Consider the following 20,639-nt stretch of genomic DNA (forward strand, 5'->3'; position numbering starts at 1 on the left):
ACCAAATTGAGGTCCCAGGGATCCAAGGGCCGCCGGTAAGGCGGAATGATGTGAGGCGCACCTTGCATGAAGGTGCGGACCTGAGCCAGCCGGGCGATACGCCGCTGGAACAGCACTGACAGAGCCGAGACTTGTCCCTTGAGAGAGTTGAGGGACAGTCCCAGCTGCAGACCGGACTGTAGAAAAGACAGAAGGGTCGGCAAGGAAAAAGGCCAAGGAGGATGGCCGGAAGAGCGACACCAGGACAGGAAAATTTTCCAAGTCCTGTGATAGATCTTTGCAGAGGAAGACTTACGGGCCCGAGTCATAGTGGAGATGACTTCAGGAGGAATACCAGAAGCCGTCAAGATCCAGGACTCAAGAGCCACGCCGTCAATCTGAGAGCCGCAGAATTCTGGCGGAAAAACGGACCTTGTGAGAGAAGGTCTGGACGGTCCGGAAGATGCCACGGCACCTCTACGGACAGATGGAGCAGGTCTGGATACCAAGCTCGCCTGGGCCAGTCCGGAGCAATGAGGATGACTCGACGGCCCTCCATTCTGATCTTGCGCAGAACTCTGGGCAAGAGAGCTAGAGGGGGAAACACGTAGGACAGACGAAACTGGGACCAGTCTTGAACCAGAGCGTCCGCGGCGAATGCCTGAGGATCGTGGGAGCGAGCCACGTAAACCGGAACCTTGTTGTTGTGACGGGATGCCATTAGGTCCACGTCCGGAGTGCTCCACTTGCGGCAGATTGACTGAAACACTGCCGGGTGCAGGGACCACTCGCCACTGTCCACGGTTTGATGGCTGAGATAATCTGCCTCCCAGTTTTCCACGCCTGGGATGTGGACTGCGGATATGGTGGACTTGGAGTCCTCCGTTCATTGAAGGATGCGTTGTACCTCCAACATTGCCAGGCGGCTGCGTGTCCCGCCTTGGTGATTGATGTAGGCAACCGCTGTCGCGTTGTCTGACTGGACTCGGATGTGCTTGCCCGCCAATAGGTGGTGAAAAGCTAGGAGAGCCAGGAGCACGGCTCTGGTTTCCAGCACATTGATCGAGAGGGCTGACTCGGACGGCGTCCAAGTGCCCTGTGCTCGGCGGTGGAGACATACCGCTCCCCAGCCGGACAGACTGGCATCCGTGGTGAGAATCACCCAGGACGGGGCCAGGAAGGAGCGTCCCTGAGACAGAGAGAGGGGCCGAAGCCACCACTGAAGAGAGCTCCTGGTCTGTGGCGACAGAGCCACTAACCTGTGCAAGGAGGAAGGCCGCTTGTCCCAACAGCGGAGAATGTCCAGCTGCAGTGGACGCAGATGGAACTGGGCAAAGGGAACAGCCTCCATTGACGCCACCATCTGACCTAGCACCTGCATCAGGTGCCTGATGGAATAACGGCGGGGCCTCAGCAGAGAGCGCACCGCCAGTTGGAGGGACTGCTGTTTGATTAAGGGGAACTTCACAAGTGCCGGCAGAGTCTCGAACTGCATCCCTAGGTACCTGAGTCTCTGGGTCGGAGTCAGAGTGGATTTGGGCAGATTGACAAGCCACCCGAATTGGGCTAGAGTGGCGAGAGTGAGCGAGACACTCCGCTGACAGTCTGCGCTGGATGAGGCCTTGACTAGAAGTTCGTCCAGGTAAGGAATCACTGCTAACCCCTGGAGGTGCAGAACCGCAACCACTGCTGCCATGACCTTGGTGAATACCCGAGGGGCCGTGGCTAACCCGAAGGGGAGAGCCACGAATTGGAGATGTTCCTATCCGATTGCAAAACGTAGCCAACGCTGGTGTGAAACTGCAATTGGCACATGCAGATAGGCATCTCTGATGTCGATAGATGCCAGGAAATCCTCTTGGGTCATTGAGGCAATGACTGACCGCAGAGATTCCATGCGAAAATGCCGCACCTGAACATGCTTGTTGAGAAGCTTGAGATCCAGGATGGGCCGGAAGGAACCGTCCTTCTTGGGGACTAGGAAGAGATTTGAGTAGAAACCTCTGAACCGTTCCCGGGCGGGAACCGGTACAATTACTCCGTTGGCCTGCAAGGATGCCACGGCCTGAGAGAAGGCGGCGGCCTTGGAGCAGGGGGGAGTTGACAGAAAAAATCTGTTTGGCGGGCTGGAAGAGAATTCTATCCTGTAGCCGTGGGAGATGATATCCCGCACCCACTGATCGGAGACGTGTTGAAACCACACGTCGCCAAAGTGGGAGAGCCTGCCACCGACTAAGGACGTTGCTGGCGCGGACAGATAGTCAAGAGGAGGCTGCCTTAGTGGCAGCAGCTCCTGCGGTCTTCTGTGGACGCGCTTTTGTGCGCCAGTTGGATTTTTGGTCCTTGGCTGAGTTAGTGGACGAGGCCGAGGGCTTAGAGGACGACCAGTTGGAGGAATGAAAGGAACGAAACCTCGACTGATTCCTACCCTGGACAGGCTTCCTGGTTTTGGTTTGTGGCATGGAAGTACTCTTCCCGCCAGTAGCTTCCTTAATAATTTCATCCAGCTGTTCACCGAACAGCCTGGACCCAGCAAAAGGGAGTCCAGCAAGGTACTTCTTTGAAGAAGCATCTGCCTTCCACTCTCGAAGCCACAAAATCCTGCGGATAGCGAGGGAATTAGCCGAAGCCACCGCAGTGCAGTGAGAAGCCTCCAGCATGGCAGACATGGCATAGGATGAAAAAGCTGAAGCTTGGGAAGTTAAGGTAACCATTTCGGGCATAGATTCCCTGGCGAGGGAATGCATCTCCTCTAGAGAAGCAGAGATGGCTTTGAGAGCCCACACTGCTGCAAAAGTTGGGGAGAACGAGGCCCCTGCCGCCTCATATACAGATTTGGCCAGAAGGTCAACCTGGCGGTCAGTGGAATCCTTAAGAGAGGTGCCATCAGCCACTGATACAACGGTCCAGGCTGAGAGTCTAGACACTGGGGGGTCTACCTTGGGTGAATGAGCCCACTCCTTGACCACCTCAGGTGGAAAGGGAAAACGGTCATCAGAACCACGCTTTGGGAAGCGTTTGTCAGGACAGGCCCTAGGCTTGGTCACAGCGGCCTGAAAACTGGAGTGGTTAAAGAACACACTCCTTGTCCTCTTAGGCGAGGTAAACTGGTGCTTTTCTGCCAGAGAGGGTTGTTCCTCTGATACTGGCAGATTGAGATCCAGTACAGAATTAATGGACGCAATCAAATCACTAACAGCTGAGTCACTTTCGGACAGATCAATGGGGCACATGGAGTTAGCCTCCGAACCCCCTGTAAAGGCATCCTCCTCGTCCCGCGAGTCAGCTTCTGAAACAGAGCCGCGGGACGAGGAAGGAGAGGGAGCCCTGCGTCTCCTCTTAGGAGGACGGGGTCTGGGACCAGATGATGAATCCTCTGTGAGCTCCGCTGAGAGAGCCCTAGCAGCAGAGGCACCCTGTGAAGGGGGCTGATGCATGTTCAACAAAGTCCTGGACAGCTGTCCCATGGAGTCGGCAAAAGACTGGGAGATAGACCTAGAAAAGGATTCTACCCAAGCCGGGGGTTCAGCCACAGGAGCCGGAGCAGCCGGAGAGACCACTGGGGGTGCGATTCCAGGCTGAGGCATCGTCAGGTTAGAGCAGGCATCACAATGTGGATAGGTGCTCGGTACAGCAGTAGGAGCTTACATGCAGTGCATACTGAATACAGCTTTGGAGCCTTGCTCCTCGTGTGAGACATGCTGCTGGAGTGGGGGCTCTGCCAGAATGACCCCCAGAGAGTATATACAGAGGTCCACAACCAGAGGTTGTGGCTTACCAGACCGCTGGAGCGGTGTTGTGTGCCCTCCAGATCCCGAAGCCCGGACCCCCAAGCACCTCAGCAGGGATGCTGCAGCCAGTGCTGATCGCAGAGAAAACGCTGAGAAAATGGCGCCGGAGCGAAGAGAAGGGGCGGGACTTACTCTGAGAGCGGGATCTGGAGGGCCAAAGAGACTTACAGGGGAGGAGACATGTACTCAGTGAGGAGTGTCCCTCCCCTGTGCAGAACGGCCGCTGGGCGGAGCCGCGCTGTCCCTCTGCATGAATGACATGCAAGGGCAGTGAAACCGAAAGTAGGCCTCCGGCGAAGCCGGGGCCTAAATTTGAGCGGTGCGGCCGGCGCGCAGGCACCATCGCCGCGGTTCTCAGGCGACAGCCAGAGAACCCGCCGGAAATGTCAGAAAAATCACTCAGCACACTCTACCACAACAATAAAGTACAGGGACCCCCAATATATAAACGTCTCAGGTACTTAGCTTGCTGAGACGCAGGGTTCCAAGTCCCTGGGGATGAGCGCTCCGGTCCAGTAGGATCCTGAAGGGCTGCGGATGGAGACCGGTCTCCTGCCAAGCATGGAGAACCGTGCTGGCTCCCACTTCAAGCCAGAGCCCAGGAGGGATGGTGAAGGAGCACGGCATGTAAGGCTCCAGCCTTGGAATCAACCTTAACAACACCGCCGACACAGTGGGGTGAGAAGGGACATGTCGGGGGTCCAGAGGACCCGCTTTTCTTCAAACTCTTTCCAAAAATCAAAAATCAGATGAGAATGCATGTGTGGATGTATGCCTCCTGAAAACAAAGCGATAAACTGGCTAGATCTGGTTCTCCAGGGGGTGTATAACCTCAGAGGGAGGAGCTACACTTTTGAGTGTAGTACTTTGTGTGTCCTCCGGAGGCAGAAGCTATACACCCTAAAACAATGTCTGGGTCTCCCATAGGAACGATAAAGAAATGTTCTGCTGTTGAAATCTGGTTACATGATTTTGTTTTGTACTGTTCCTCTTTTACTCCTCTTGGAAATGAATGAATATTAATGATGAGTGAGCGCTACCATGCTCGGGTGCTCAGTACTCGTAACTAGTGATGAGCGGGCACTACCATGCTCGGGTGCTCAGTACTCGTAACTAGTGATGAGCGGGCACTACCATGCTCGGGTGCTCTGTACTCGTAACTAGTGATGAGCGGGCACTACCATGCTCGGGTGTAGACACAGACAGGGAAAGAGGCAGACACAGACAGGGTAAGAAACAGACATAGACAGGGTAAGAGACAGACACAAGGAGAGAGACAGACAAAGAGACAGACTGACAGGGAAAGAGACAGACAGACAAAGAGACAGAGAGGAAAACAAACAGACAGGGAAAGAAAGGAAAAGAGACAGACAGGGTAAGAGACAGACAAAGACAGGTAAAGAGTCAGACAACGAGACAGACACAGGGAAAGAGATAGAGGGAAAGAGACAGACAGGGAAAGAGAGGGAAAGAGACAGACAGGGAAAGAGACAGACAGGGAAAGTGACAGAGATAGATAGAAAGACAGGGAAAGATTGAGACAGACGGAGAAAGAGACAGAGACAGTCAGAGACAGACAGGGAAAGAGACAGACAGACAACGAGATAGAAAGAGAGAGAGACAGGGAGATATACACAGAGGGGGAGACAGACAGAGAATGGGAGAGAAACAGAGAGACAGTTACTATCCCGGGCGTCAACACATTCTATTTATACATTCTATCCCGGGAATGTTAGTACATTCTATTTTGTTAACAACAGTTATTAACCCGGGCGAAGCCGGGTAGTATAGCTAGTAGGTTATAAATGTGCAGGAACAAAGGCTGAACTTCGGATTGGTTGCAATAGTTTACGCAATATTATTTTACCGGCAGGAGCTATTGCAATTTATACAATCGCAGCCTTTCCTGCAAGGTCTTAAAAATTGACCCATTATTTCCATTTTGCATGTTTTTCTAACATATTCGCCATTTATTGAGCTATTCCATTGCACTACCAGCATTAAATCTCCGCTAGTATCGCCCGTCAGTGTGGAAGCGGTTCAGCAAAAAACGCTCGTTTAGTAGTTATACTTCCAAATAAATAAATATGCGAGAATACCTGCGCTCAGACGAGCCTCTTAGAAAGATTCCACCAGAGTTTAATGCTCCGACGACGGCATAAAAACAGCATAAAGCGAGCGCCGAATGCTTATTGTTTGCTATCTGTTTCCCTGTGTGCATCATAAACATCTATGGTAAAATCACAGCCATCATAACGCATGCCCCGGATAAATGGCGAGAGGAGCTGGGGTCGGGAGCCGCTTACCAGATAGATTCCGAATCGAAGCTGTCACTTAATTCATCGGCCGCGTCTTCAAGCTGATTTTTTTCTGTTGTGTCTTCAAAATTATATTCATCACCTTGAAGGAGAAAAGAAGCAATAGACTGCATGAATAAACACGTAATTATCTGCGGAGGGAGAAAATGGAAAATAAACACCTAATACAATGCATATTTATAGAACGCAGGGAGAAAGACGTGATCATCCAAGGTAGGGTATGGTCACACCGAGTTTTCTGATGTGGATTTTTAAGAAAAAAACTTTAAATACGCTCTCTTTTTTTATTTCAATGTGAACTCGACATTGTTGTTTATAGAGAAGGCTTTTTTTTTTAACTCCCGGACTAGTTTTTGAATGGCGCCCTATGGAAATAAAAAAAAAATCCACATTCTTGTTTATACAGAAGGCTCTTTTTTACCCCCCCGGACTAGTTTTTGAATGACGCCCTATGATAATAAAAAATAATCCACATTGTTGTTTATACAGGAGGCTTTTTTTTTTTACCCCCGGACTAGTTTTTGAATGGCGCCCTATGAAAAAAAAAAAAAAAAATCCACGTTCTTGTTTATACAGGAGGCTTTTTTCTTTTTTACCCCCGGACTAGATTTTGAATGGCATCCTATGAAAAAAAAAAAAAAAAATCCACATTCTTGTTTATACAGGAGGCTTTTTTCTTTTTTACCCCCGGACTAGTTTTTGAATGGCACCCTATGAAAAAAAAAAAAAAAAAATCCACATTCTTGTTTATACAGGAGGCTTTTTTCTTTTTTACCCCCGGACTAGTTTTTGAATGGCGCCCTATGAAAAAAAAAAAAAGAGAATTTTGTTTACTTACCGTAAATTCTTTTTCTTATAGTTCCGACATGGGAGACCCAGACCATGGGTGTATAGCTTCTGCCTCCGGAGGACACACAAAGTACTACACTAAAAAGTGTAGCTCCTCCCTCCGGGCTATATACACCCCCTGGATGACAATCTAACCAGTTCAGTGCAAAAGCTCAAGGAGGACATCCACCCATAAGTAGAAATAGAGTAAAACTCGGAACAACCGGAACCTCTATCTACAACAACAGCCGGTGAAACACACGGAACAAGAACTGCCAACAGGCAACAGGGAGGGTGCTGGGTCTCCCATGTCGGAACTATAAGAAAAAGAATTTACGGTAAGTAAACAAAATTCTCTTTTTCTTCATCGTTCCTATGGGAGACCCAGACCATGGGACGTCTCAAAGCAGTCCATGGGTGGGAAATAAACAAAACTGAGAAGTAGGCAAAACCTAACTTCACAAGTGGGCGACAGCTGCCTGAAGGATGTGTCTGCCCAAGCTCGCATCTGCCGAAGCATGAGCATGCACTTGGTAGTGCTTCGAAAAGGTGTGCAGACTAGACCAAGTGGCAGCCTGACAAACCTGCTGAGCCGTAGCCTGGTGCCTGAAAGCCCAGGAGGCACCGACAGCTCTGGTCGAGTGCGCCTTAATTCCTGGCGGTGGGGGCACCTGAGAACACTGGTAGGCATCGGAGATGGCCGACCTAATCCAACGAGCTAGGGTCGGTTTAGAAGCCGAGAGACCCTTGCGCTGACCCGTGGTTAGCACAAAAAGTGAGGTGCACCACCTAAAAGCGGCGGTGCGTGACACATAGATTCGGAGCGCCCGCACCAAATCCAAGGTATGCAACGCCTTCTCAAAGCGATGCACAGGGGCCGGACAAAGGGAAGGCAATGAAATGTCCTGGTTAAGGTGGAAAGAAGACACCACCTTAGGGAGAAAATCCGGAGTCGGGCGGAGAACCACCTTGTCTTGGTGAAACACTAAAAAAGGTGACTCCGTAGAGAGCGCAGCCAAATCAGAGACTCTCCTGAGAGACATTATGGATACTAGAAAAACCACTTTCTGTGAAAGTCTAAACAAGGGAACCTCCCTAAGAGGCTCAAAGGGGGGTTTCTGTAAGGCCGTGAGGACCAGATTAAGATCCCAGGGATCCAAAGGCCGCCGGTAAGGAGGAATGATGTGAGATGCGCCCTGCATGAAGGTGCGCACCTGAGCCAGTCGGGCGATACGCCGCTGGAATAATACCGACAGAGCCGACACTTGTCCCTTGAGGGAATTGAGGGACAGTCCTAGCTGCAGACCGGACTGTAGAAAGGACAGGATGGTCGGCAAGGAGAACGGCCAAGGAGCATGGCCGGAAGAGCGACACCAGGACAGGAAAATCTTCCAAGTCCTGTGGTAAATCCTGGCCGAGGAAGACTTCCGAGCCTGAGTCATAGTGGAGATGACCTCAGAAGGAATGCCTGAAGCCGTCAGGATCCAGGACTCAAGAGCCACGCCGTCAATCTGAGAGCCGCAGAATTCTGGCGGAAAAACGGACCTTGAGAGAGAAGGTCTGGGCGGTCCGGGAGATGCCACGGCACCTCTACGGACAGACGGAGCAGGTCTGGGTACCAAGCTCGCCTGGGCCAGTCCGGAGCAATGATTATGACTCGACGGCCCTCCATTCTGATCTTGCGCAGAACCCTGGGCAAGAGCGCTAGAGGGGGAAACACATAGGCCAGACGGAACTGAGACCAATCTTGAACCAACGCGTCCGCTGCGAAGGCCTGAGGATCGTGGGAGTGAGCCACGTAAACCGGAACCTTGTTGTTGTGCCGGGATGCCATTAGATCCACTTCCGGAGTGCCCCACTTGCGGCAGATTGACCTGAACACTGCCGGATGCAGGGCCCACTCGCCGCTGTCCACGGTTTGACGTCTGAGATAATCTGCCTCCCAGTTTTCTACGCCTGGGATGTGGACTGCGGATATGGTGGACTTGGAGTCCTCCGTCCACTGAAGGATTCGTTGAACTTCCAACATTGCCAGGCGGCTGCGAGTCCCGCCCTGGTGATTGATGTAGGCAACCGCTGTCGCGTTGTCCGACTGGACTCGAATGTGCTTGCCCGCCAACAGGTGGTGGAAGGCTATGAGAGCTAGAAGAACAGCCCTGATTTCCAGCACATTGATCGAGAGGGCTGATTCGGACGAAGTCCAAGTGCCCTGTACTCGGTGGTGGAGAAATACTGCTCCCCAGCCAGAGAGGCTGGCATCCGTGGTGAGGATCACCCAGGACGGAGTCAGGAAGGAGCGTCCCTGTGACAGAGAGAGGGGCCGAAGCCACCACTGAAGAGAGCCCCTGGTCTGCGGCGACAGAGCCACTAGCCTGTGCAAGGAAGAGGTCCGCTTGTCCCAACAGCGGAGAATGTCCAGCTGCAGAGGACGCAGATGGAACTGGGCAAAGGGAACCGCTTCCATTGACGCCACCATCTGACCCAGCACCTGCATGAGGTGCCTGATGACGGCGGGGCTTCAACAGAGAGCGTACCGCCAGATGAAGGGACTGCTGTTTGACTAAGGGCAGCTTCACAAGTGCCGGCAGAGTCTCGAATTGCATCCCTAGGTACGTAAGTTCCTGGGTCGGGGTCAGAGTGGACTTGGGCAGATTGACAAGCCACCCGAATTGAACAAGCGTGGCGAGAGTGAGCGAGACACTCCGCTGGCAGTCTGCACTGGATGAGGCCTTGACTAGAAGGTCGTCCTGGTAGGGGATTACTGCCAACCCCTGGAGATGCAGGACCGCAACCACTGCTGCCATGACCTTGGTGAATACCCGAGGGGCCGTGGCTAACCCGAAGGGGAGAGCCACGAATTGGAAATGTTCCTCTCCGATTGCAAAGCGTAGCCAACGCTGGTGTGAAACCGCAATAGGCACATGCAGATAGGCATCTCTGATGTCGATGGATGCTAGAAAATCTCCTTGGGTCATTGAGGCAATGACCGATCTCAGAGATTCCATGCGAAAGCGCCGCACCTGAACATGCTTGTTGAGAAGCTTGAGATCCAGGATGGGCCGGAAGGAACCGTCCTTCTTGGGGACTAGGAAGAGGTTTGAGTAGAAACCTCTGAACCGTTCCCGGGCGGGAACCGGAACAATTACCCCGTTGGCCTGCAAGGATGCCACGGCCTGTGAGAAGGCGGCGGCCTTGGAGCAGGGGGGAATGGACAGAAAAAATCTGTTTGGCGGGCTGGAAGAAAATTCTATCCTGTAGCCGTGGGAGATGATATCCCGCACCCACTGATCGGAGACGTGTTGAAACCACACGTCGCCAAAGTGGGAGAGCCTGCCACCGACCAAGGACGTTGCTGGCGCAGCCAGATAGTCAAGAGGAGGCTGCCTTAGTGGCAGCGGCTCCTCCGTTCTTCTGAGAACGCGGTTTCGCGCGCCAGTTGGGTTTACGATCCTTGGCTGAGGCAGTGGACGAGGCTGAGGGCTTAGAGGATGACCAGTTAGAGGAACGAAAGGAACGAAACCTCGACTGGTTCCTGCCCTGGACAGGTTTCCTGGTTTTAGTCTGTGGCAAGGAAGTACTCTTCCCGCCAGTAGCGTCCTTAATAATTTCATCCAGTTGTTCACCGAACAGCCGGGACCCAGCAAAGGGGAGCCCAGCAAGGAACTTCTTAGAAGAAGCGTCTGCTTTCCACTCTCGAAGCCACAAGATTCTGCGGATCGCGATAGAATTAGCGGAAGCCACCGCCGTGCGGTGAGAAGCCTCCAGAATGGCAGACATGGCGTAGGATGAAAAAGCCGAAGCCTGGGAAGTTAAGGCAACCATCTCGGGTATAGAGTCCCTGGCAAGGGAATGTATTTCCGCCAGAGAGGCAGAGACTGCCTTAAGAGCCCAGACTGCTGCAAAAGACGGGGAGAACGAGGCTCCTGCCGCCTCATATACAGATTTGGCCAGAAGGTCAACCTGGTGGTCAGTGGGATCCTTAAGAGAGGTGCCATCGGCCACAGATACGACTGTCCGGGCTGAGATTCTAGACACCGGAGGGTCAACCTTTGGGGACTGAGCCCACTCCTTAACCACCTCAGGTGGAAAGGGAAAACGGTCATCAGAGCCACGCTTTCGAAAGCGTTTGTCAGGACAGGCCCTGGGCTTGGTAACAGTGGTCTGAAAACTGGAGTGGTTAAAAAACGTACTCCTAGCTCTCTTAGGAGAGGTAAACTGGTGTATTTCTACCAGAGAGGCTTGTTCCTCTGACACTGGTGGATTGAGGTTCAGTACGGAGTTAATGGATGCAATCAAGTCACTAACATCCGCATCACCCTCAGATAAGTCAATGGGATACATAGAGGTAGCGTCTGAGCCCACAGTAAAAGTATCTTCCTCGCCTTGTACCTCAGCTCGTGAATCAGAGCCGTGGGACGAGGAAGGAGAAGGGTCCCTGCGTCTCCGTTTAGGAGGACGGGGTCCTAAAACATGCTCTGAGAGCTCTGCAGAGCTCGGAGCAGCAGAGGCGCCCTGAGAAGGGGGCTGATGCATGGTCAGCAGAGTCCGGGACAGCTGTCCCATAGAGTCTGCAAAAGACTGGGAAATAGCTCTGGAAAAAGATGCTACCCAAGCCGGGGGTTCAGCCACCGGGGCCGGATCAGCCGGAGGGACCCCTGAGGAGGCTCCAGGCTGAGGCACCACCATGTTAGAGCAGGCATCACAATGTGGATATGTGCTCGGTTCTGGCAGAATGAGCTGACATGCAGTGCATATAGCGTACAGCTTAGCAGCCTTCTTGCTCCTAGTGACAGACATGCTGCTGAGGTGGAGACTCTGCAGTAAAGAATACAGTCCTGTAGAATGACCCCCTGAGAGTGTATAATAAAAGCCCACAACCAGAGGTTGTGGCTTACCAGACCGATTCCTGTGTGCCCTCCGGATTCCACAGCTCGGACCCCCAGTGAAGCGATGCAGCAGCTGCAGCAGCCAGCGCCGATCAGCATGTGAACGCTGAGAAAATGGTGCTGGAGTGAGGAGGGGGGGTGGAGATTAGCCCAAGAGCGGGAACCGGAGGGCCAAGGAGAGATACAGGGGAGGGAACATCTCCTCAGAAAGGAGTGTCCTCCCCTATGCTGAACGGCCGGTGGGCGGCGCCGCCCTGCTCCCCTGCATGACTGACATGCTGGGGAAGCTGAAAACGAAACTAGGCCGCAACTGAAGCCGGGGCCTAGATTTTTACATGCGGCCGACGAGCAGGCACCGTCGGCGCGGTTCTCAGGATAAATCCAGAGAACCGGCCGGAATTCACAGTACAGTCAAAAGACACACTCTCCCCCTAATAAATGTACCCGGGACCCCTGAAAAATGTCTCAATACTTAGCTTTGAGACGCAGGGCCAAGTCCCTGGGAGGGGGATTAAACGCTCCGTCCGGCAGGATCCTGACAGGGCTGCGGATGGAGACCGGTCTCCTGCAAAGCAGAGAGAACCGTGATGGCTCCCACTTCAAGCCAGAGCCCGAGGGATGGTGAAGGAGCGCGGCATGTGAAGGCTCCAGCCTTGTAAAGTCAACCTTAACAGCACCGCCGACACAGTGGGGTGAGAAGGGACATGCAGGGAGTCCAGACTGGACCCGCTTTTCTTCCAAATCTTTGAAAAAATATTAAAAATTAAAAATCAGAGAATGCATGTGTGTGTGTGACCTCCTGAACACAAAGCATTGAACTGGTTAGATTGTCATCCAGGGGGTGTATATAGCCCGGAGGGAGGAGCTGCACTTTTTAGTGTAGTACTTTGTGTGTCCTCCGGAGGCAGAAGCTATACACCCATGGTCTGGGTCTCCCATAGGAACGATGAAGAAAAAGAGAATTTTGTTACTTACCGTAAATTCTTTTTCTTATAGTTCCGTCATGGGAGACCCAGACCATGGGTGTATAGCTACTGCCTCCGGAGGACACACAAAGTTACTACACTCAAAACGTGTAGCTCCTCCCTCCTAGCATATACACCCCCTGCTAGCCAGTCCTAGCCAGTTTAGTGCAAAAGCTGAAGGAGGACATCCACCCACAAGAAGAGACAGAGTAAAATCCGGAAGAACCGGAACCTCTGTCTACAACAATAACAGCCGGTGAAGACACACGGAACAAGAAACCTGCCAACAGGCAATAGGGAGGGTGCTGGGTCTCCCATGACGGAACTATAAGAAAAAGAATTTACGGTAAGTAACAAAATTCTCTTTTTCTTTATCGTTCCTATGGGAGACCCAGACCATGGGACGTTCAAAAGCAGTCCATGGGTGGGAATAAACAGACAACTGAGAAGCAGGCAAACCCAACTTCACAAATGGGCGACAGACGCCTGAAAGATGCGTCTGCCCAAACCCGCGTCTGCCAAAGCAAGAGCATGCCTTGGATAGAGCTTCGAAAAAGTATGCAGACTAATTCGAGCTGCAGTCTGACAGACCTACTGAGCCGTAGCCTGGCGTGAAAGCCCAAAAGGCACCGACAGGTCTGATCAAATGTGCTCTAATCCCCGGCGGGGAAGGCACTTGAGTACACTTGTAGGCCTCGGAAATGGCCGACCTAAGCCAACGAACCAGGGTCGGCTTAGATGCCGAGAGACCGCTACGCTGACTAGCAGTCAGTACTAGAGAGAGGTGCACCGCCTAATAACGGCGGTGCGAGACACATAGATCCGGGGCGCCCGCACCAGATCCAGGATATGCAACGCTTCCTCAAAGCGATGAACAGGAGCCGGACAAAAGGAAGGCAGGAAAATTGCCCCGGATAAGGTGGAAGCTGTAACCACCTTAGGGAAAAAAGTCCGGAGTCGGACGGAGACCACCTTGTCTTGATGCAAAAGACCAAAAAAAAGGGGGTGACTCAGAGAAAGTGCCGCCAGAACTCCCTGGCGGGAAATTATAGCCACTAGAAAGACTACTTTCTGTGAAATATGAAACAAAGAAACCTCCCTAAGAGGCGCAAAGGGGGGTTTCCGGGAACCGGGAGGACCGGATTAAGGTCCTAGGGCTCCATAGGCCGCCGGAAAGGCGGAATGATGTGAGATGCGCCCTTAAAGGAGCGCACCGGAGCCAGCCGGACGATACGCCGCTGGCACATACTGACAGAGCCGAGACCTGTCCCTTAATGAGGGATAGTCTTAGCTGTAGACCGGACTGTGGAAGGGACAGGTGGGTCGGCAAGGCTAAAAAGGTCCAAGGACACTTTGGAGCTCGAGTCATAGCGGAGATGACTTCAGGAAGGATACCAGAAGTCGCCAAGATCCAGGACTCAATAGCTACGCCGTCAATCTGAGAATCCAGAATTCTGACGGAAAAAACGGACCTTTTGAGAAAAGGTCTGGACGGTCCGGAAGATGCCATGGCAACCTAACGGACAAAAGGAGCAGGTCAGGGTACCAAGCCTGCCTGGGTCAGTCTGGAGTAAGAGAATGACCCGACAGCCCCCTTTACTGATCTTGCGCAGGACTCTGGGCAAGAGGTAGAGACGAAGCTGGGATCAAACATGAGCCAGTGTGTCTACCGCAAAACCTGAGGATTGTGGACCACGGTTGGACAGCTGAAATAGTCTGCCTCGCAGTTTTGACATCTAGGATGTGGGCTGCGGATACGGTGGACTAGGAGTCCCTTGTCCACTGAAGAATGTTGAGGCGCCAAGATTGCCAGGCGGCTGAGTGTCCCGCCCTGGAAGTCGATGTAGGAAAACGCTGTCACGTTTTCCGACTGGACTCGAATGTGCCTAGCCGCCAACAGATGGTGAAGGCTTAGAGAGCTAGAAAAAGAGCTCTGATTTCCAGCCTATTGATCCAGAGGGCTGATGCGGACAGAGTCCAAGCGCCCTGCGCTCCACGGTGGAGATATACTGCTCCCAAGGCGGAAAGATCAGCACCCTGGTGAGGATCACCCGGGACGGGGCCAGGAAGGAGCGTCCCTGAGACAGAGTGGCCGAAACCACCACTGAAAACGAGCCCCTGGTCAGTGGCAAAGCCACCACCCCGTGGAAGGAGGGAGTTCGCATGTACAGCGGAAAACATCCAGTCTCAGAGGACGCAGGAGAAACTGGGCAAGGAATCGCTTCCATTGACGCCACCGTCTGACCAGCACCTGTATTTGGTGTCTGATAGAACGACGTCGACCGCCAGCGGAGGGACTACTGATCGACTAAGAGCAGCTTCACAAGAGCCGACAGTCTCGAATTGCGTCCCTGAGAACCTCTGGTTCGAAGTCAGAGTGGACTTGAACAGAATGACAAGCCACCCGAATAGGTTAGAGTGGCGAGAGTAAGCGAAGTACTCTGCTAAGAGTCTGCACTGGATGAAGCCCCGAGAAGAAGGCCGTCCAGGGCAAACGATCACTGCCAATCCCTAGGGGTGCAGGACCTTAATCACAGCAGCCCCAATGAGAATACTCGAGGGGCCGTGGCTAACCCCAAGGGAAGAGCCACGAATTGGACCACTCCGATGGCAAAACGTAGTCAACGCTGGTGTGAAACTGCGATTGACCCCTGCCGAAAAGAATCTCTGATGCCGATGGCTGCTAGGGAATCTCCTTGGGTTCTTGATTGATCCGGTGAAAAAAACACACGGAACAAGACCGAGGCTCCATGTGAAAATGCCACACCTGACCATGCTGAAAAAGCTAAAGATCTAGGTCAGAAGGCACCGCCCTCTTCGGGGACTAGAAATAGATTTGAACAAAAATCTCAGAACCGTTCCCAGTCGAGAACCGGTACAATTACTCCATTGGCCTGCAAGAAATGCCACGGCCTGTGAGAAGGCGGCGGCCTTGGAGCCGGGAGGTGACAGAAAAAAATCTGTTTGGCGGGTGGACAGAAATCCATCCTGTAGCCATGGGAGATATGATCCCGCCCCCACTGAACGGAGACGTGGTAGAACCATACGTCGCCAAGTGGAGAGAGCCTGCCACCGACCAAGGAGGTGGTTGGCGTGGCTAGATAGCTCGGAGGAAGCTGACTCCGTGGTAGCATCTCCTGCGGTCTTTTGAAGACGCAGCTTCAAGCTATTTGGTTCTATGAACCAAGGCCGAGCTAGAGGACGATCAGATGGAGGAACGGAAACCACCAAAACCTCAACTGATTCCTGTCCTGGACAGGTTCCCTGGTTTAGGTTTGTGGCAAGGAAGAACTCTCCCCGCCAAGAGCTTCCTGAATTTCATCCAGTTGGTTCCGAAGAGACTGGTCCCACCAAAAGGGAGCCCAGCAAGTAACCCCTATAGAGGCATCTGCTTTCCATTACCGAAGCCACAGGAGCCTGCGGATAGCGAGGAAAGTAGCCAAGACCACCGCCGTGCGGTGTCCAGCATGGCAGACCTGGCATAGGATGAAAAGACTGAAGTCTGGAAGTTCAGGCAACCGTTTTGGGCATAGAGTCCCTGTGAGGGAATGCATCTCCTCCAGACAAGCAGAGAAGGTACAAAAGAACCGCACTGCCGTAAAGCTGAGGAGAACGAAGCTGCTGCCGCCCCAATACCGACTTGGCCCAAGGACAACCGGGCGGACCGCAAAACCTTAAGTGAGGAGCTATCAGCCACTGACATAATGGTCCGGGCTGAGCCACCTGAGGTGACTGAGCCCACTTCTTGACCACCATTGGTGGACAGGGGAAACACAGTCCTCAGAATCACGCTTCATGGGAAGCGACTGTCAGAGCGGACCCTGGGCTTGGTCACAGGGGCCTGAAAACTGGAGTGGTTAAGGAACACACTTTGTGTTCTCCTAGGTAAGGTAACTCCGGCGGATTGGGGTCCAGTACAAAATTAATGTACCGTGGGAGCCCTATAGAGGTGCCGTCAGCCACTGATACAACTATCCGGGCTGAAAGTCTGGACACTGGAGGGGCCACGTTTGGCGAATGAGTACACTCCTTGACCACCTCTGATGGGAGGGGGAAACAGGCCGCAGAACCCCGCTTTGGGGTCTGCAGGACAGGCTGTGAGCTTGGACGCAGCAGGCTGAAAACTGGAGTGGTTAAAGAACACACTCCTCGTCCTGTTAAAGGTATACTGATGCCTTTCTGCCAGTGGGGAATACTCCCCTGATACGGGCGGATGGAGGTCCAGTACAAGTATAATGGACGCAATCCAATCATTCGGCTCTGCGTCACGTACGGACGGATCAATGTACATAAAGTAGCGTCCGAGCCCCTGGTAGAGACATCCTCCTCGTCCAGTGAGTCAGCTCGTAATCGGAGCTGCGGGACGGGGAAGGACAGGGGACCCTGCGTCTCCCTGTCAGGAGGACGGGGTCTGAGCCCAGAAGGAGAGTCCTTTGTGAGCTTTATTGAGCGAGCTGAAGCAGAAAACGCCCTGAGAGGGGAGCTGCATGCTCAGCAGATGCCAGGACAGCCGACCCCTGGAAATAGGATTCCCTCAGTGGTCAGCCACCGAAACCGGAGCAGATGGAGGGGCCACTAATTAGCAATCATTCGGCTCTGCCTCCAAGCTGAGGGGCCACCATGGTTATGAGCTCGGTACAGCCGTACGAGACTACCTGCAGTGCATAATAAAAACAACCTGCAGCCCTGCTCTGTGAGACATGCTGCAGAGGTGGGGGCTCTGTCAAGACTGGCCCCCAGCATATATAAACCGATAAAACAAGCAGCTGCACAACCGGAGGTTGTGGCTGCCAATCGTTTAAACAGACATGTCTGTGCCCCCTGGTCCCTCAGCCCAGGTCCCCACTTGTCACACTGTGGAATCTCTGTGCCTATGCAGGCACAGAGAACGCCGAGAAAATGGCGACCGGAGCGAGGAGAGGGGGCGGGGCCTACTCTTAGAGCGGCAAAAGGATTCCCTCAGTGAGGTAGCCAGGGGAGGGAATCCTTCCTCAATGAGGAGTGTCCCTTCCCTTGTGCTGCGCAGCCGCTGGGCGGAGCTACACTGCCTCTCTGCAAGACTGACATGCAGAGACAGTGGAAACCGAAACTAGGCCTCAGGCGAAGCCGGGGCCTAGAGTAAAACATGCGGCCGGCGTGCAGGCACCATCGGCGCGGTTCTCCAGTGAAAACTGGAGAACCGACCGGAAATGTTAACACCAAACATAAAACACACTCCCCCAATAAATAAACATAAAGGACCCCTGGAAAGACCACTTTCTGTGGTAATAACGTCTCATATACTTAGCTTGAGACGCAGGTTGCCAGGTTCCTGGGGGATGATAGCTCCGTCCAGCAGGGTCCTGCAAAAGGGCTACGGATGGAGACCGGTCTCCTGCAAAGCAGTGAGAACCGTGTTGGCTCCCACTTCAAGCCAGAGCCCCAGCATGGGATGGTGAAGGAGCGCGGCATGAAAGGGATACAGCCCTGAAATCAACCTTAACAGCACCGCCCAGTGGGGTGAGAAGGGACATGCTGGGAGTCCAGACTGGACCCGCTTTTCTTCCAAATCTTTGTCCAAAAGGAAAAATCAAAAATCAAAATCAGAGAATGCATGTGTGTGTGACCTCCTGAAACACAAAGCATTAAACTGGCTAGGACTGGCTAGCAGGGGGTGTATATGCTAGGAGGGAGGAGCTACACGTTTTGAGTGTAGTAACTTTGTGTGTCCTCCGGAGGCAGTAGCTATACACCCATGGTCTGGGTCTCCCATAGGAACGATAAAGAAAATCCATATTCTTGTTTATACAGAAGGCTTTTTTTTTACCCCCGGACTAGTTTTTGAATGGCGCCCTATGAAAACTAACAAAAAGAGAATTTTGTTTACTTACCGTAAATTCTTTTTCTTATAGTTCCGACATGGGAGACCCAGACCATGGGTGTATAGCTTCTGCCTCCGGAAGACACACAAAGTACTACACTAAAAAGTGTAGCTCCTCCCTCCTAGCATATACACCCCCTGGATCACCAAATACAGCCAGTTTAGTGCAAAAGCTGAAGGAGGACATCCACCTACAAGTAAAAACAGAGCAAAACCCGGAACAACCGGAGCCTCTGTCTACAACAACAGCCGGTGAAAACACACGGAACAAGAAAACTGCCAACAGGCAAAGGGAGGGTGCTGGGTCTCCCATGTCGGAACTATAAGAAAAAGAATTTACGGTAAGTAAACAAAATTCTCTTTTTCTTCATCGTTCCTTATGGGAGACCCAGACCATGGGACGTCTCAAAGCAGTCCATGGGTGGGAATAAACAGAAAACTGAGAAGTACGCAAAACCTAACTTCACAAATGGGCGACAGCAGCCTGAAGGATGCGTCTGCCCAAGCTCGCATCTGCCGAAGCATGAGCATGCACTTGGTAGTGCTTCGAAAAAGTATGCAGACTGCACCAAGTGGCAGCCTGACAGACCTGCTGAGCTGTAGCCTGGTGCCTGAAAACCCAAGAGGCACCGATAGCTCTGGTCAAGTGTGCCTTGATCCCCGGCGGGGGAGGCACTTGAGTACACTGGTAGGCATCGAAAAGACCGACCCAATCCAACGAGGTAGGGTCGGCTTAGAAGCCGAGAGGCCCTTACGCCGACCAGTGGTCAGCACAGAGGAGAGGTGCACCGCCTAAGAGCAGCGGTGCGAAACACATAGATCCGGAGCGCCCGCACCAGATCCAGAGAATACAACGCCTTTTCAAAGCGATGAACAGGAGCCGACCAAAAGGAAGGCAGGGAAATGTCCCGGTTAAGGTGGAAGGAGAAACCACCTTAGGGAGAAAGTCCGGAGTCGGACGGAGAACCACCTTGCCTTGATAAAAAACCAAAAGAAAAAGGCGACTCCGAAGAGAGTGCAGCCAAATCAGAGACTCTCCCGAGAGAAGTTATGGCCACTAGAAAAACCACTTTCTGTGAAAGACAAGACAAAGAAACCGCCCTAAGAGGCTCAAAGGGGGGTTTCTAGAAGCCGTGAGGACCGGATTAAGGTCCCAGGGCTCCAAGGGCCGCCGGTAAGGCAGAGAGATGTGATATGCGACCTGCATGAAGGAGCACACCTGAGCCAGCCGGGCGATACGCCGCTGGAACAACACTGACAGAGCCGAGACCTGTCCCTTGAGGGAATTGAGGGATAGTCCTAGCTGCAGACCGGCCTGTAGAAGGGACAGGAGGGTCGGCAAGGAAAAAAGGCCAAGAAGCATGGCCGGAAGAGCGGCACCAGGACAGGAAAATTTTCCAGGTCCTGTGAAAGATTTTGGCCAAGGAATACTTCCGAGCCCGAGTCATAATGGAGATGACTTCAGGAGGAATACCAGAAGTCGTCAAGATCCAGGACTCAAAAGCCACGTCGTCAATCTGAGAGCCGCAGAATACTGGCGGAAAGACGGACCTTGAGAAAGAAGGTCTGGACGGTCCGGGAGATGTCACGGCACCTCTACGGACAGACGGAGCAGGCCAGGGTACCAAGCTCGCCTGGGTCAGTCTGGAGCAATGAGAATGACCCGACGGCCCTCCATTGTGATCTTGCGCAGGACTCTGGGCAAGAGCTAGAGGGGGAAACACGTAAGACAGACGAAACTGGGACCAATCTTGAACCAGCGCGTCTGCTGCAAAAGCCTGAGGATCGTGGGAGCGAAGATCCACGTCCGGAGAGCCCCACTTGCTGCAGATTGACCGAAACACTGCCGGATGCAGAGCCCACTCGCCTCTGTCCACGGTTTGACGGCTGAGATAATCTGCCTCCCAGGTTTCCACGTCTGGGATGTGGACTGCGGATATGGAGGACTTGGAGGCCTCCGTCCATGGAAGGATTCGTTGAACCTCCAATCTTGCCAGGCGGCTGAGTGTCCC

General features: G+C 53.0%; 1 protein-coding gene across 2 annotated transcripts in view; it reads right to left on the bottom strand.

Moving 5' to 3' along the window:
- Window positions 1–20,639, bottom strand: part of CFAP74 (cilia and flagella associated protein 74) — a 365,782-nt gene that overhangs the window by 338,798 nt on the left and 6,345 nt on the right. For both annotated transcript variants that reach the window (XM_075327962.1, XM_075327961.1), the window contains exon 3: window positions 6,077–6,170. In XM_075327962.1, the coding sequence (XP_075184077.1) occupies window positions 6,077–6,170 (94 nt within the window). The remainder of the gene's footprint in view (window positions 1–6,076; window positions 6,171–20,639) is intronic.

This window comes from Anomaloglossus baeobatrachus, chromosome 11 (assembly GCF_048569485.1).
Source record: "Anomaloglossus baeobatrachus isolate aAnoBae1 chromosome 11, aAnoBae1.hap1, whole genome shotgun sequence".
Classification (NCBI taxonomy): domain Eukaryota; kingdom Metazoa; phylum Chordata; class Amphibia; order Anura; family Aromobatidae; genus Anomaloglossus; species Anomaloglossus baeobatrachus.